Here is a 12,042-nt window from a genome sequence, read left to right on the forward strand (position 1 = left end):
GTCTCAAAAGTCCATAATGGAAAATAAAGTATCAAATTTACTAGCACTTGAAAATCACATTCTCTTTAAAAATTAATAGCTCACTGAATACTGTCTACTCCATCAGAAAATGTTCTTTTTGAAATGATTATTTTATTTGCCTTTTGATCATGCTGGGAAGTGTCACACTATCAGAAATCACCCACAATCCTCAGAGGAGAAATTGTACTTCCTGGTTGTACTGGTCCCTGAGTTAAGGAGGGCATGTACATTTCTCCTGGATGATTCTGGTTTTCATAATGACTCTGATGCGATGATATACCATCCCCTCCCTGCTGTCCACAATCCAGCTAGGAACTTATATCCATGAGAAGTAGAACCTGTGATTGTTTGTCTCCTTGAGAATTAGCATAAATGCATGTCAACATTTCCAATTTGAGACCTGTACTTCAAGAAGAGACCACTGGGTCATGTGCTAATTCCCTGTTCTTATTTTCTGTCTTGGTGCTGAGGCCAAGTGTTGCCTCTGGGTTCAGCTCTGGATTCAGGCTGTCCCACCCCCCATTCTAACCAACCAGCAATGGTTAAGCAGGTGATTCTGAGGGAAGAAGAACCATGGAAAGTATTGAATCCTGACATTATGACTTATTAGCAGTATAGCTCTGGGCTGCTCAGCCTTTCTGAGGCTCTATTCCTTCGTCATAAAGTGGGAGGGATAATATTGGATAGGATGGTTGTAGGGTTTCACTGAAAACACTTTTTAAGGGCTTAACACATTTAGTACTCTATAAATGGTATTATTGTTGCTGTTCTCTTGAAATAGGTAAGTTTGGGGAACTTGAACCAACACCTACAGCTGCTCCCCACCCAAGCCCACCCCAGACTTTGGCCTCAGCACACCCCTGACTTTCCACTGCTCTTCCTTTTGCAGAGTCCCTGAGGCAGGAGCTGGCAGAGCAGCGGGCTGCCTGCTCTGAGCACCAGAAGGACTTGGAGGTGCTGCAGACTAAGCTGAGGGCCCTGGACAGCATGGGCAGACGGCAAGCCATCACCCAGTGTCCGGGGGACAGCGAGGACCATGCTGGGACTTCAGAGGTCAGCACCCCTGCCCTGCCCACACCCTGCTTGAAGCAGCATCAAGGGGAGGTTCCAAGTGCTCTTTAACCCCCTCTCCTTCCACAGGCCTGGGGGATACTTGATAAGCCTGCAGGCTCCCATCTCTGGAAAGCAAAAACAAGTTTTAAGTACAGCCTGTTATTTTAAATTCAGATGAAATAGCATCTCAGGGTGTTGGTGACAGACAGGCCCTTAGAGACAGCCCATCTGGATCACTCTATGGACCTGCACAGAATTTCTCAGAACACCTCCCCAAACAGACTCCTGCCTAGGTGCCCCCTGTTCCCATGAGTGGGGGATGCCTTTCTGTCACCAAAGCTCTGAACTTTCTGGTCAGACTTGGCCCATCATTTTCCTCCTTGCCCATCCATAATTCCTACCTGCTGGGTAGGTAGCACAGGGACCACCTAACAACCCAGACATCTCTCCCCAGCCCACCACATTGGGCCTCAGGTATCCATCTAAGGCACCTCTGTGTACAGCCTTCAGTGGCTCCCTGCTGCTACCAGAATAAGCTTCTAGTGCCCAGTCTGATGTTGAAAAACCTTCACCCACTGGCTGCATTTCCCTCTCTGTTCTAAACGTGGCCTCTGCCTCCTGCCTCAGTGCCTTTGCATGTGCCCTGCCCCCTGCCTGGGACTCTTCCTCCCTTTTCAGTGCCCAGCTGATCCTTCCAGGCTAGGGGTCTCCCATCCACACCCATGACTTCTCTCCACCCTCTGAGTGCCTGCAGCACTTCTGTTACTACAGCTCAGCTGGCACCCGCATCTACTGCCTGTCCTGTTAGGGACATATCACTACATGCATGTCCTTGTTTCTTCAACCGGACTACGAGTCCATTTAGAACAAGCCATGTCTGCTCCATCTCAGTCCACCCCAGCCCCAGCACTTGGCACACAGTTCTGCACACAGTAGAGTCTCCACCAGGGTACGCAAATGGCCATAGTTCGTGTCCCAGCCCTGCTGAAGATCAGAGGAACCTGGGGATCATTCATTCCAGATTTTGCTGATACTGAGAACCTGAACACAATTTCTGTGTTGAATGGGAATTATTAACAACTGATATATTACAGTGAGTTCAGCTCAGTTGGTAAAGTCTAGCAGAGGGAAAACAGAACATGGTCCATTAAATGTTCTAGATTGGTGGGAGCCACCTGGACCTATGGTTGGGGACAGGGGATGTGTGGGATGGTGACAGCTGGTGGGGGGAGGGTTCAGTGATAGGCCCACTGCAGTGAATGACAGGCTCACCTGAGGGCTATGGATAGAGACTCAAGCTGGGTGGATGAGACAGTACCTGGTCATCAATGTGCCAGCCTCACCTACATCTCACTGGAGGGGAGCCCTGAACACTCAGGGAGAAACAGCAGACCCTGGGTGATCTCCCACACAGAGAAGAAATGTATTCATAAGAAGGAACAACTCCAGGCAGCAGGAAAGAAGGAGCGGCGTTGGGGGGATGGGCAGAAAATAAGGATGCAGTCTCAAGGTGGCCACCACTGCAGGTAAGTGGTGTTCTATCCACTGGGATCTTCTGAGAGCCCCACGAAATAATTCTCAAATCTGTCCCAGCCAAGGACAGAGAGGGATGGACTTACCCATCAGCTTCTCTCTCCCTCTAGTCAAGGGTGGCCCCACAGAACCGTAACCAAGCTCTTCTGGGTCACGCAGATGTGAGTGCCAGGTGGTGCCCAAGAGTGTCCCACACCATGTGCACCCCAGGGCTGGAAGCAAGAAGTATGGAGCCTGGGCCACACATGCCCCCTCTGCAATGCTGTTCGGTCTTCTTGTGGAAGGAACAGGTGCACAAACCTTCAGGCACGTTTGTATGGCCTTGAAAACTGCTACATTCACCAATTGGGGATTAACTGTGCCCCCATTTAATGTTGGACATAAATCTTTATATTTCTGTCTGAACCTTGGCATTTCAAGCATCATTTCACAGCAGGCATTCATTTGGCACCTACTGAATCCCAGACACTGTGCTGGGTGGTATAGAATTGGGAAGACTGAAGTGGAGATGGCTCCTTCCTTTTCTCCACCTGCTGGTCTGATAGAGAAAAACAGCACTTCAGCAAACCAGTGCACTTCTGTGTAACCTCTACACAGATGGGCTCTGGCTCTCAGAGAAAAGAAAGCTCGTTGCCTCTCCCCCAAGGAGATGAGAAGGTATCACCAAGGCAGGAATGATTGGGTGTGGAGGGCACCCTAGGTAAAGAGATGGGTGAGGGCAAGTGTGGGGCAGTGGATTATAACTGTGGTGGCCTCAGAATCACCTCGGAAACTTTCTCAGAAGACACGGGGCTGAGATGTATCCAGATTCACTCTTCCAGAATCTTGGGAGAAGGTGTGATAGATCGTTATCGTTCAGCAAATATTCACTCTCTCCTTCCTCTGCCCTCTGTGGTGTTGCCCCAAATTTACATGTTGAAGCCCTAATCACCAATATGATGGAATTTGGAAATGAAACCTTGGGAGATAACTAGTGAATTAGTGTCCTTACAAGAAGAGACACGAGACATTCCCCGACACACACACACATAGACTCCACAGAGGTGGAGTGTTGGGCTTGTTTTGATTTAAGCCACATTCTTGGCACACCAGCATCATTCAACTTTTCAAGAGCCAAATTTGGCCAACTCTCAAAGCTGCAAACTTCAAGAGACTAGCCATGAGCTCCTGAATCAAGTGCGGAATTTGGGCTCCAGGCTGGGTCTTTGCCGTGGTACATCTGTGGCCCTTGTCTGCCATTGAGCCTCTTGCAAAAGGTTCTTCTGGTTGCTTTCTCCCCAGGAGGGCGGCCCGGGCCAGGCAGGCTCCCCCAAAGACAAGAGCACAGTGAAGCTGCAGCCCAGCGAGGGATGCGGCCTCCGGGAGGAGAACTCGCAGCTCAAGGAGGCAGTGAGGCGGCTGCAGGCTGAGGTGGAACAGCACCAGCAGGAAGCGCTGCAGCTCCGCGACCAGCGCAGGTGGGTCTGAGGCTCCCAGCTTCCCTCCCTCCCTCTCTCCCTCCTCTGCCCCTTAGTGAGCCTCTGGGGTTTAAGATTCGGTGACACCTTTGACATCTTCCCAAAGAAAAGACTCCCTAGTACGCCAGGTGTTACTCCTTGGACCCATGGAAGGTATCAGTGGTCTAGGAATTCTAGATCTCAAAACTGTAGAGGATAAGCCCTGAAGTAGAGGGAGGGGTCAATGCTGGGTTTACCCTATTTCCCTACAGATCAGGAAATTTATGGAATCAAACTTAATAATACCAAAAGTATCCTTAAAACCAGCCTTAGGGAGATGGTGCAGTGGCGTAGTTTAAAAGACAGTGCTGTGTGCTCCTGTTAATAGCTGTGTGACCTTGGGCAAGTCAGCTAACCTTTCCTACCTGTAAACTATAGGAAACACTACCTCTCTTGGGGCTATTGTAGACGCAGTGAAACATATAGGAAGATGCTTACCACAGACTGACCCTGGTTCTTGGTAAATTGTAGTGATAGCTATGATTTTCTTATCTAGGTTGGATAGCCATTTTTCCATCCTGAATTCACAGCCTTTTTTCACCTCGATGGAAAGTTTATAACTACAACTTTAATTTTGTTAATGGATATAGGACTTTTCAGGTTATCTGTTTCTTCCTGAGCAAGCTTTGGTAATTTGTATCCTTGAAGGCACTTATCCATTTCATCCCAGTGTTTGAATGTCCCAGTTCCCAGCATAAAGTTCAAGTAAAAGTAGGCCTGAGCTCATCTGAGGAACACCGATGAACCCACCTGGCCAAGGTAGAGCACCTTAAATTCAGTTAGGGACTCACCATGTAACACTGGAATAAGGACACTGGACCAGAGTAAGGGTTCCTAATCATTTCTGGTTACAGCTTCCTCCAAATGAGGAAAGCAACAGTTCCTCTCCTGGAGAAGGGTATCATCACACAAAAATATGCATGTACTTTTGGAGGGTGTCAGGCCCTTCAAGCTGGTCTGTGGATCCCTTAGTGCCCCACCCCAAGGTTAAGAAAAGTGATATTAATAGCTGATGGTCGAATATATACTTTGTGCCATGGGCTGTCCTGGACATGGATTAACATGGTTCATCCTTGCAATAACCCTACAAGGTAGCCCCTATTGTCAGTCACATGGAGAAACTGAACCAAGCCTAGCTTGCCCAAGGTCACACAACTAGGAAGTGATGGGGGAGGTCATGGATGGACACTGGTAGCCTAAATGCTGTTCTCTTAGCCCCTCTCACACCCTGCCTTTCCAGACTGGACTGCAGGTCTTCCAGCTCTCAGATTCCCAACAGTTGGCAATTCTGATAAAGAATCTCAGCCTCCAGGCCTCCCCACCTGCTCCAAGTGAAAGGAGTGTTTTCTGGCACTCATTTCCTGAGCTGTCCTCCCACCTTTCCCCTTGAAGGCTGCCCTTGGTGCTCAGGTCCTTCATGGAATGCTTGGGTGGAAGGTGCTGAGAAGGTGTCCCACAAGAGGGGTTTATCCTGGTCCCCACAACTCAGAGAACCCAGGTCTCCTTCCCACCATGTCCTGACTTCAGATTCTGCAGGCTACCCAGCAGAGTGGGGAGAAACTCCAGTCCCCTAGAAGTTCAGTTGCTAGAGCCTGGGCAAGCCCAGCTGTGCTTCTTCTCCCACCCCTCCACCCCCACCCCTCCAGGCTGCTGGAGGAGGATCAGCAAGCCCAGCGGGCCCGGGAGGTGGAGATGCTGCGCCAGGAACACCAGAAGGAGATGCAGGCCATGGTGGCTGATTTCAGCAGTGCTCAAGCCCGGCTCCAGGCCCGGCTGGCTGCCCTGGAAACCAAGTAAGTGAGGCTTTGGCCTCAGGCTGGGAGGGACTTGTAGATGTACCATTTTGTTAGGGGGACCAACTCATCTCAGTGTCCCCAGGACTCTCCTAGTTTTAAAACTAGAAGTCCTGAGTTCCAGAAGCGCCTCAGTTCCAGGCAAACTGGGAAGGTTGGTCACCAGTCCTTTTATGAGAGACAACATTCCTGTCTCATGCAGGGCACTGTTAATCTGTGAGGAATGAGCACGGTTTAACCCTCACACTTGGAAGAAATCAGAAGGATTAAGTCTGCTTTTTTTATGAGCATTTCCCCCTCTAATATGCATCATCTCACTCAATCCTCACAGCAGTTCTTTTTTAAAAAATTAATTTATCTTAATTGGAGGCTAATTATTTTACAATATTGTAGTGGTTTTTTGCCATACATTGACATGAATCAGCCATGGGTGTACATGTGTTCCCCATCCTGAACCCCCCTCCCACCTCCATCCCCATCCCATCCCTCAGGATCATCCTAGTGCACCGGCCCTGAGCACCCTGTCTCATGCATTGAACCTGGGCTAGTGATCTATTTCACATATGGTAATATACATGTTTCAGTGCTATTCTCTCAATCATCCCACCCTTGCCTTCTCCCACAAAGGCCAAAAGTCTGTTCTTTACATCTGTGTCTCTTTTGCTCTCATAGCAGTTCTTAAAGGTAGAAGCTTATTCCCATGGGCAGATTAAGAAACCAAGAGCCCCTCTTGCAAGCATTCATTTATTCATTCAACAAATATTTGTTAAGAGCCTTCTGTGTGCCTTGCACTGTTTTAGGTTCTGGAGTTATAGTGGGAATAAAACAAAAGCTGTGCTCTCATAGCACTCACAAATTCTAGATCGAGATTCTGACAAAGAGTAAGCAAATATTAAACCTCATAACTGATAGTGAAAATGCTATAAGGAAAACAGGATCAGTATCTGGAGTGCCAAGAGTGGGCAAGGAGGTGACATTTAAGCATAAGGAGGCGTGGAAATGAGAGTGACATTTGGACAAAGAGCTTTCCAATCAGAACAGCAAGTGCAAAGGCCCTGGGGCCTGCCTCCCAAGACCAAACAGCCAGAAGGCTTAAGTGGAATGAATGAGAGAGTGATGGTAGGAACTAAGGTTGGCAGAATAGCTGGGAGGGATAGAGAAGATGCTCCATTGAGTGAAAAGGGGTTTGGGTGTATTTGTGTGGAGTGCATGGGGAAGCCCCTGCTTCAGAAGCAAGGGGTTCTGATTCACCTTTTAACAGGGTCATTTCTGGCCACTGAGAAGAGAAGAGACTGGGGGATCAGGGTTAGTGACAAGGTGACCAGGTCAAGCAGCATTAAGTAACTTTACATGTCACCTCTCCTATCCTTAACTTGTGCTTTTAAAAACTGTCCCCAACTGTCTCCAATATAAAGCAAATCATCCAAAATCTGGAGTAGGTTTTACCATCTACCATCTAATGGGTTCTTACCATGTGCCAGGCATACATTATCTCATTGAATCCTCACAACCACCCAGTTTTATGCCCATTTTAAAGAAGGAACTGAGGGTTATGGGCAAAATACCCATTACATAGCTAGAAAAAAGCAGAGCTGGGTTAAGAGCCCAGGTCCTCTCACCCCAAAGCCCTGGCCTCTTATCAACTAGTCAGTGGATCACCTGCAGCCCCCCTCCCTCCACCACCATCTGGAGGTTATTTCTCTCCAGCTTCACACTGAAAGGGCTGTGGGTACCTGCTACCCCTCTATTTTGCAGAACCAGCTCATGCCATGCTCTCTGGCCGCCAGCAGATGGCGATGGAACCATATCTGTATTAGCACAACCTGCTGTCCTTGGTAGCAGTGGGGACATTTGCCAGCCGAGGCCACTTTCCTCAAACTTCCCTGGTTCTTGAAGCCCCGGTGAATGTGCCATCTATCTGCACAGATCTTTGATTCCTAGGCCCTGCAGCCCAGGAATGACACATATCAGAATGGGAGTTGGGGTCCTGGGCTCCATCCACCTGGAGCTCTACAGCCAACTCACTGGCTGACCCTGGGCTGACTCTGGGCCTCAGTTTCCCCTTTGGTGAACAGAGAGTGGCCAGCCGGGCCAAGCACACGGCATCATCCCCATCACGTCCACATCTCCCTCCTCGTGGTTGAGTCGTTGCGGCATGGGAGCTAACTGCATGCCTGCTTGAAACAGACTGAAAGATTCCGCAGAGAAGCCAGGGAAGGGGACATCCAGGCCGGAGGACGTTCAGCTCATAGGCCGTCTGCAGACCCGCTTGAAGGAGAGGGAGGAGATCATCAAGCAGCTCACGGTGAGGCTTCATGGGTGTTCGCTTTAGCCTGGCACTTCCCTGGGGGCCTAAAACTGTATTCCTGATAACCTGAAAACCACCTTACAAAAGGTTCTTGGTTATTGTTTCCCTGTCATATGAAATAATACATGTTCACTTGAAAAAATTAACACAGGAAAGTAGAAGGCAAAAAATAATCACTCCGCTCCCAAGTCCTACACCATCTGCCTGATGTTGGTATTGGTTTGTGTTTTGCTAACCTATAGAATTTGGGAAAATCTAGAATGACTTGGACCTCACATCTGTGTCTCCTCACACTTTGACCATTGCTTTAGGCTTTTGTCCAGCCTTCCTGTGCTCCACGCTTTGGTTGAAAGTTCTCTATAAGCCAGCTCCCAGTGGTTTACATTCAGCTCTGGGGACGTTGGGTGATAACACTCACTCCTATCAGCGTGGCCCATATGGGTCAGCTAGTTAGCCACATGAGAAGTCTAGCCACTTCCCTGTGTCTCTCCCTTCACTACCTTGGTCCAGGCTCCACTGCCTCTTATGAATGGTGGAGAGTCCTTTGGTCTCCCCACTCACTCCAGCCTCACCCTACTCTGTTGACCTCATAGCAACCAGGGTAATCTTATTAAAATGTAAGACAGATCACAGCACAGCTCTGTTCAGTACTACCTATGGCTCCCTGTCCTTCTCAGAGTAAAATCCATGGTCTTATAGTGGCTTACACAGCTATACATCCTCCCACAACACACACATACACTTGTATCTCAAACCCATCCTCGCACCCTCCTGCTTCCCAGGCACACTGCTTCATGTCAAGATGACGAGGAAAACTTAACCACTAACTGAAAATTAGATGATACTAATAAGGAATTGGAGAAGGAAATGGCAACCCACTCCAGTATTCTTGCCTGGAGAATTCCAGGGACAATAGAGCTTGGCAGGCTACAGTCCATGGGGTCGCAAAGAGTCGGACTTGACTAAGTGACTAACACACAATAAGGAATTGCTTGTTTTGCTAAGTGTGACAAAAGTATTGTGGTTATGCTTTGTAAAGAGTCCTTATCTCTTAGAAATATTTATCAATGTTTTTACAGATGAAATTATACAACTGGAACTTATTTTAAAAACAAGACATCAGGAAAGAAAAAAAGTGGAAAATGACACAGATAAAGAAGAGTGACCACATAGCGAATGTGCTGTTGTTTAGTCACTAAGTCATGTCCAACTCTTTTGGACTGTCCAACCCCATGGACTGTAGCCCACCAGGCTCCTCTGTCCATGGAATTTCCCAGGCAAGAATAATGGAGTCGGTTGCATTTCCTTCTCAGGAGATCTTCCTGACTCAGGGATCAAATCCACATGTTTGGCATTGGTAGGCAGATTCTTTACCACTGATCCACCAAGAAAACCCATATAGCGATTGTACCTGGGTGTTTTTTTATTTTGCCTTAGCTAATTAACTTTCTGCAGTAGACTCTTCTCAGATGCTAAGAGTACCTGGATCTCTGATTTCCCTAAGGCATTCCAAATAAGCTTGCTCTTTCTTTTACAAGAGGGGCTGAGGACCCAAAGGCTCCAGAAATAAAGGAGCTTCCTTAAAGCCTCACTGGACTGTAATTTGATTCCCACTGACTTCCCCTCCTTTCCTTGGTCTTTCCTCTTCTCTGTAATCTGCCCTCACACAGCCATCTTACTTCAAATCAAACTCAGTGTGCTGTGTAGTTAGGCTCATTTAGACTCAGTCGTATTGTTTTTCCAGGAGGAGAGAAGATTTCATTATGCAGCATTCCCCAGCACAATGTCCCATCGGAATCGATCCTTCTCTTTCAATCCTCACCCAGGGTATTTGACCCCTTCCATGAAGGTAAATTGGTCCTACTGGTTTCAGTGCATTACATAATTCTGCTGGCTTCATTTTCCCCAAAGATAATGGTAGCTTATTTATCAACAGTCTGGCATTCATTTAGAGAAATATTCATTGAAAATAAGACTCCCCAGGAAACAGTCCAAATTACTAGCAAACTGTTTATATCTGACTAGGCAGATTATGTATATTTTTTATTTTTATTAGTTTTTTTAATTTTCCAAACTTTTTATATATGTGTCACTACTAATAGTGGCTATATCTTGGTGATAGGAAGGAGGAGAAGGGCAAGAATCCTTCACTTCACCTTTTTCTTCCCTTTTATATTTTTGGAATGTATTCCAGTGAAAATATTCACATCCAAATTTCTCATCTGCTATCATAAAATCCTAAAGCACTAAAAAGTTTATATTTTTTGGTAGTTCATTAACTCCAGCTGAATTCATGTGAGCTTATTTATAATTTTTATATATGCCTCTTCATGTGACAAAATGTAAGTTTCACTCCAGAAATATTAATGTATTTGAGGACAGTGTGGGCCAGCTTCTGCTGAGGGTGCCTTTTAAAATCTAAAGACTTTAAATTAAAAAATACATTTGCTGCCAGAAGTTTTGGATAGAGATTGTGAGCCTTTTTTAAAGCACAACTAAATGCTTTAAAAAAGAACACGCAATATATAAATAAAAGTATTGTCTCTTGCTCACACAATTCTGGCATGACAGGCTTATCAACTTTTACAATAATGCTTCTTTTAGGTGGCACTAACAGGCCTTTCTTTCAATACCAACAGAAAAAGAAGATGGAAGAAGTGCCCAGCCGAGTGGTCAGTGTGCCAAACCTTGCTTCCTATGCTAAGAACTTTCTGAGTGGTGACTTGAGCTCCAGGATCAATGCCCCTCCGATAACTAAGTCACCCAGCTTGGACCCAGGTCCCAGCTGTGGTCGGCCCTACAAACCCACCCCATCTCTAGATGTGAAAACTGCCACAAGGTAGGGGGCCAAAGCTGGGCTTCCTAGGTGGCGCTAGTGGTAAAGAACCTTCCTGCCAATGCAGGAGATCTAAGAGAGCCAGGGTTGATCCTTGGGTTGGGGAAGATCTCCTGGAGAAGGGCATGGCAACCCACTCCAGCAGTCTTGCCTGGAGAATCCCATGGACAGAGGAGGCTGGCGGATTATGATACATAGGGTTGCAAAGAGTCAGACACTACTGAAGTGACTCAGCATGCACACAGAGGGCCAAAGCTATGATTCCATTTTTCTGTAGACATGAGGGAAATTAGAATTCCTTTCTGGCACCTGTTAAATACCCAGCATTTGGGCCGATACAAAGAATAACAAAACAAGCCTTGCCTTGGATAAATCACAACCCAGCCAAAAAGAAAGATTATCTATGAGAAGGGAAACAGGTCATTCTTTAGAAGAGGTACTATTCCTGACACCAAATTCCAGAAAGCCTCTTTTTTTTTTTCCTTCTCCATGGATGAGTAGACAGGGAACACTGAATCACTTAGCCGATCACTTCAGAGTGGTTCACACGAAAGATGGGCTGTCATCATCTGGCCTTGAGTCTGGATTCAAATTCTGGTCCTCTTCATTCTTAGCTTGTGTGGTTTTGGGCAGCTCACTTGACATCTCTGTTTTCTCACCTCTAAAATGAAGATAATATACCACCTACCTCTTCAGACTCATATGAAACTAAAGGAATTAATCCATAGGACATGCTTAGCACAAGACCTGGCTTAGAAGCATTCAGCAATTTCCCCCTATTATTAAAAGGTTATTTCTCAAGATTCATTATATAATCTTGTACTTTTAATCTGTGGGTTTGGTTGATCACGTATGGTGCTCTCTGATACTGCTTTGTTTTCCAGAAATCCTTGCAGCATGCTTCTCTTCCAGAAATGTGTGATTTCCTGTTACTGATTTTCCTTCTTGTGCAATTTTTGTTCAGAGCTAAATCTTTAATTATGGACTTTGGAGTTTGCTTTT

The 12,042-nt window shown here is 46.7% G+C and overlaps 1 protein-coding gene across 3 annotated transcripts in view; it reads left to right on the forward strand.

The window, feature by feature from the left end:
- FAM184B (family with sequence similarity 184 member B) overlaps positions 1-12,042 on the forward strand; it is a 161,803-nt gene that overhangs the window by 147,042 nt on the left and 2,719 nt on the right. For 2 of the 3 annotated variants that reach the window (XM_081593534.1, XM_081593524.1), the window contains exons 12-17: positions 911-1,074; positions 3,889-4,064; positions 5,750-5,896; positions 8,084-8,201; positions 9,949-10,053; positions 10,844-11,043. In XM_081593534.1, coding sequence (XP_081449660.1) covers positions 911-1,074; positions 3,889-4,064; positions 5,750-5,896; positions 8,084-8,201; positions 9,949-10,053; positions 10,844-11,043 — 910 coding nt within the window. The remainder of the gene's footprint in view (positions 1-910; positions 1,075-3,888; positions 4,065-5,749; positions 5,897-8,083; positions 8,202-9,948; positions 10,054-10,843; positions 11,044-12,042) is intronic. The other variant, XM_081593543.1, reaches the window with a different exon arrangement.

The sequence above is a fragment of the Giraffa tippelskirchi genome, chromosome 1, assembly GCF_054371585.1.
Source record: "Giraffa tippelskirchi isolate mGirTip1 chromosome 1, T2T-mGirTip1v1.2.pri, whole genome shotgun sequence".
In the NCBI taxonomy this organism is placed as follows: Eukaryota; Metazoa; Chordata; class Mammalia; order Artiodactyla; family Giraffidae; genus Giraffa; species Giraffa tippelskirchi.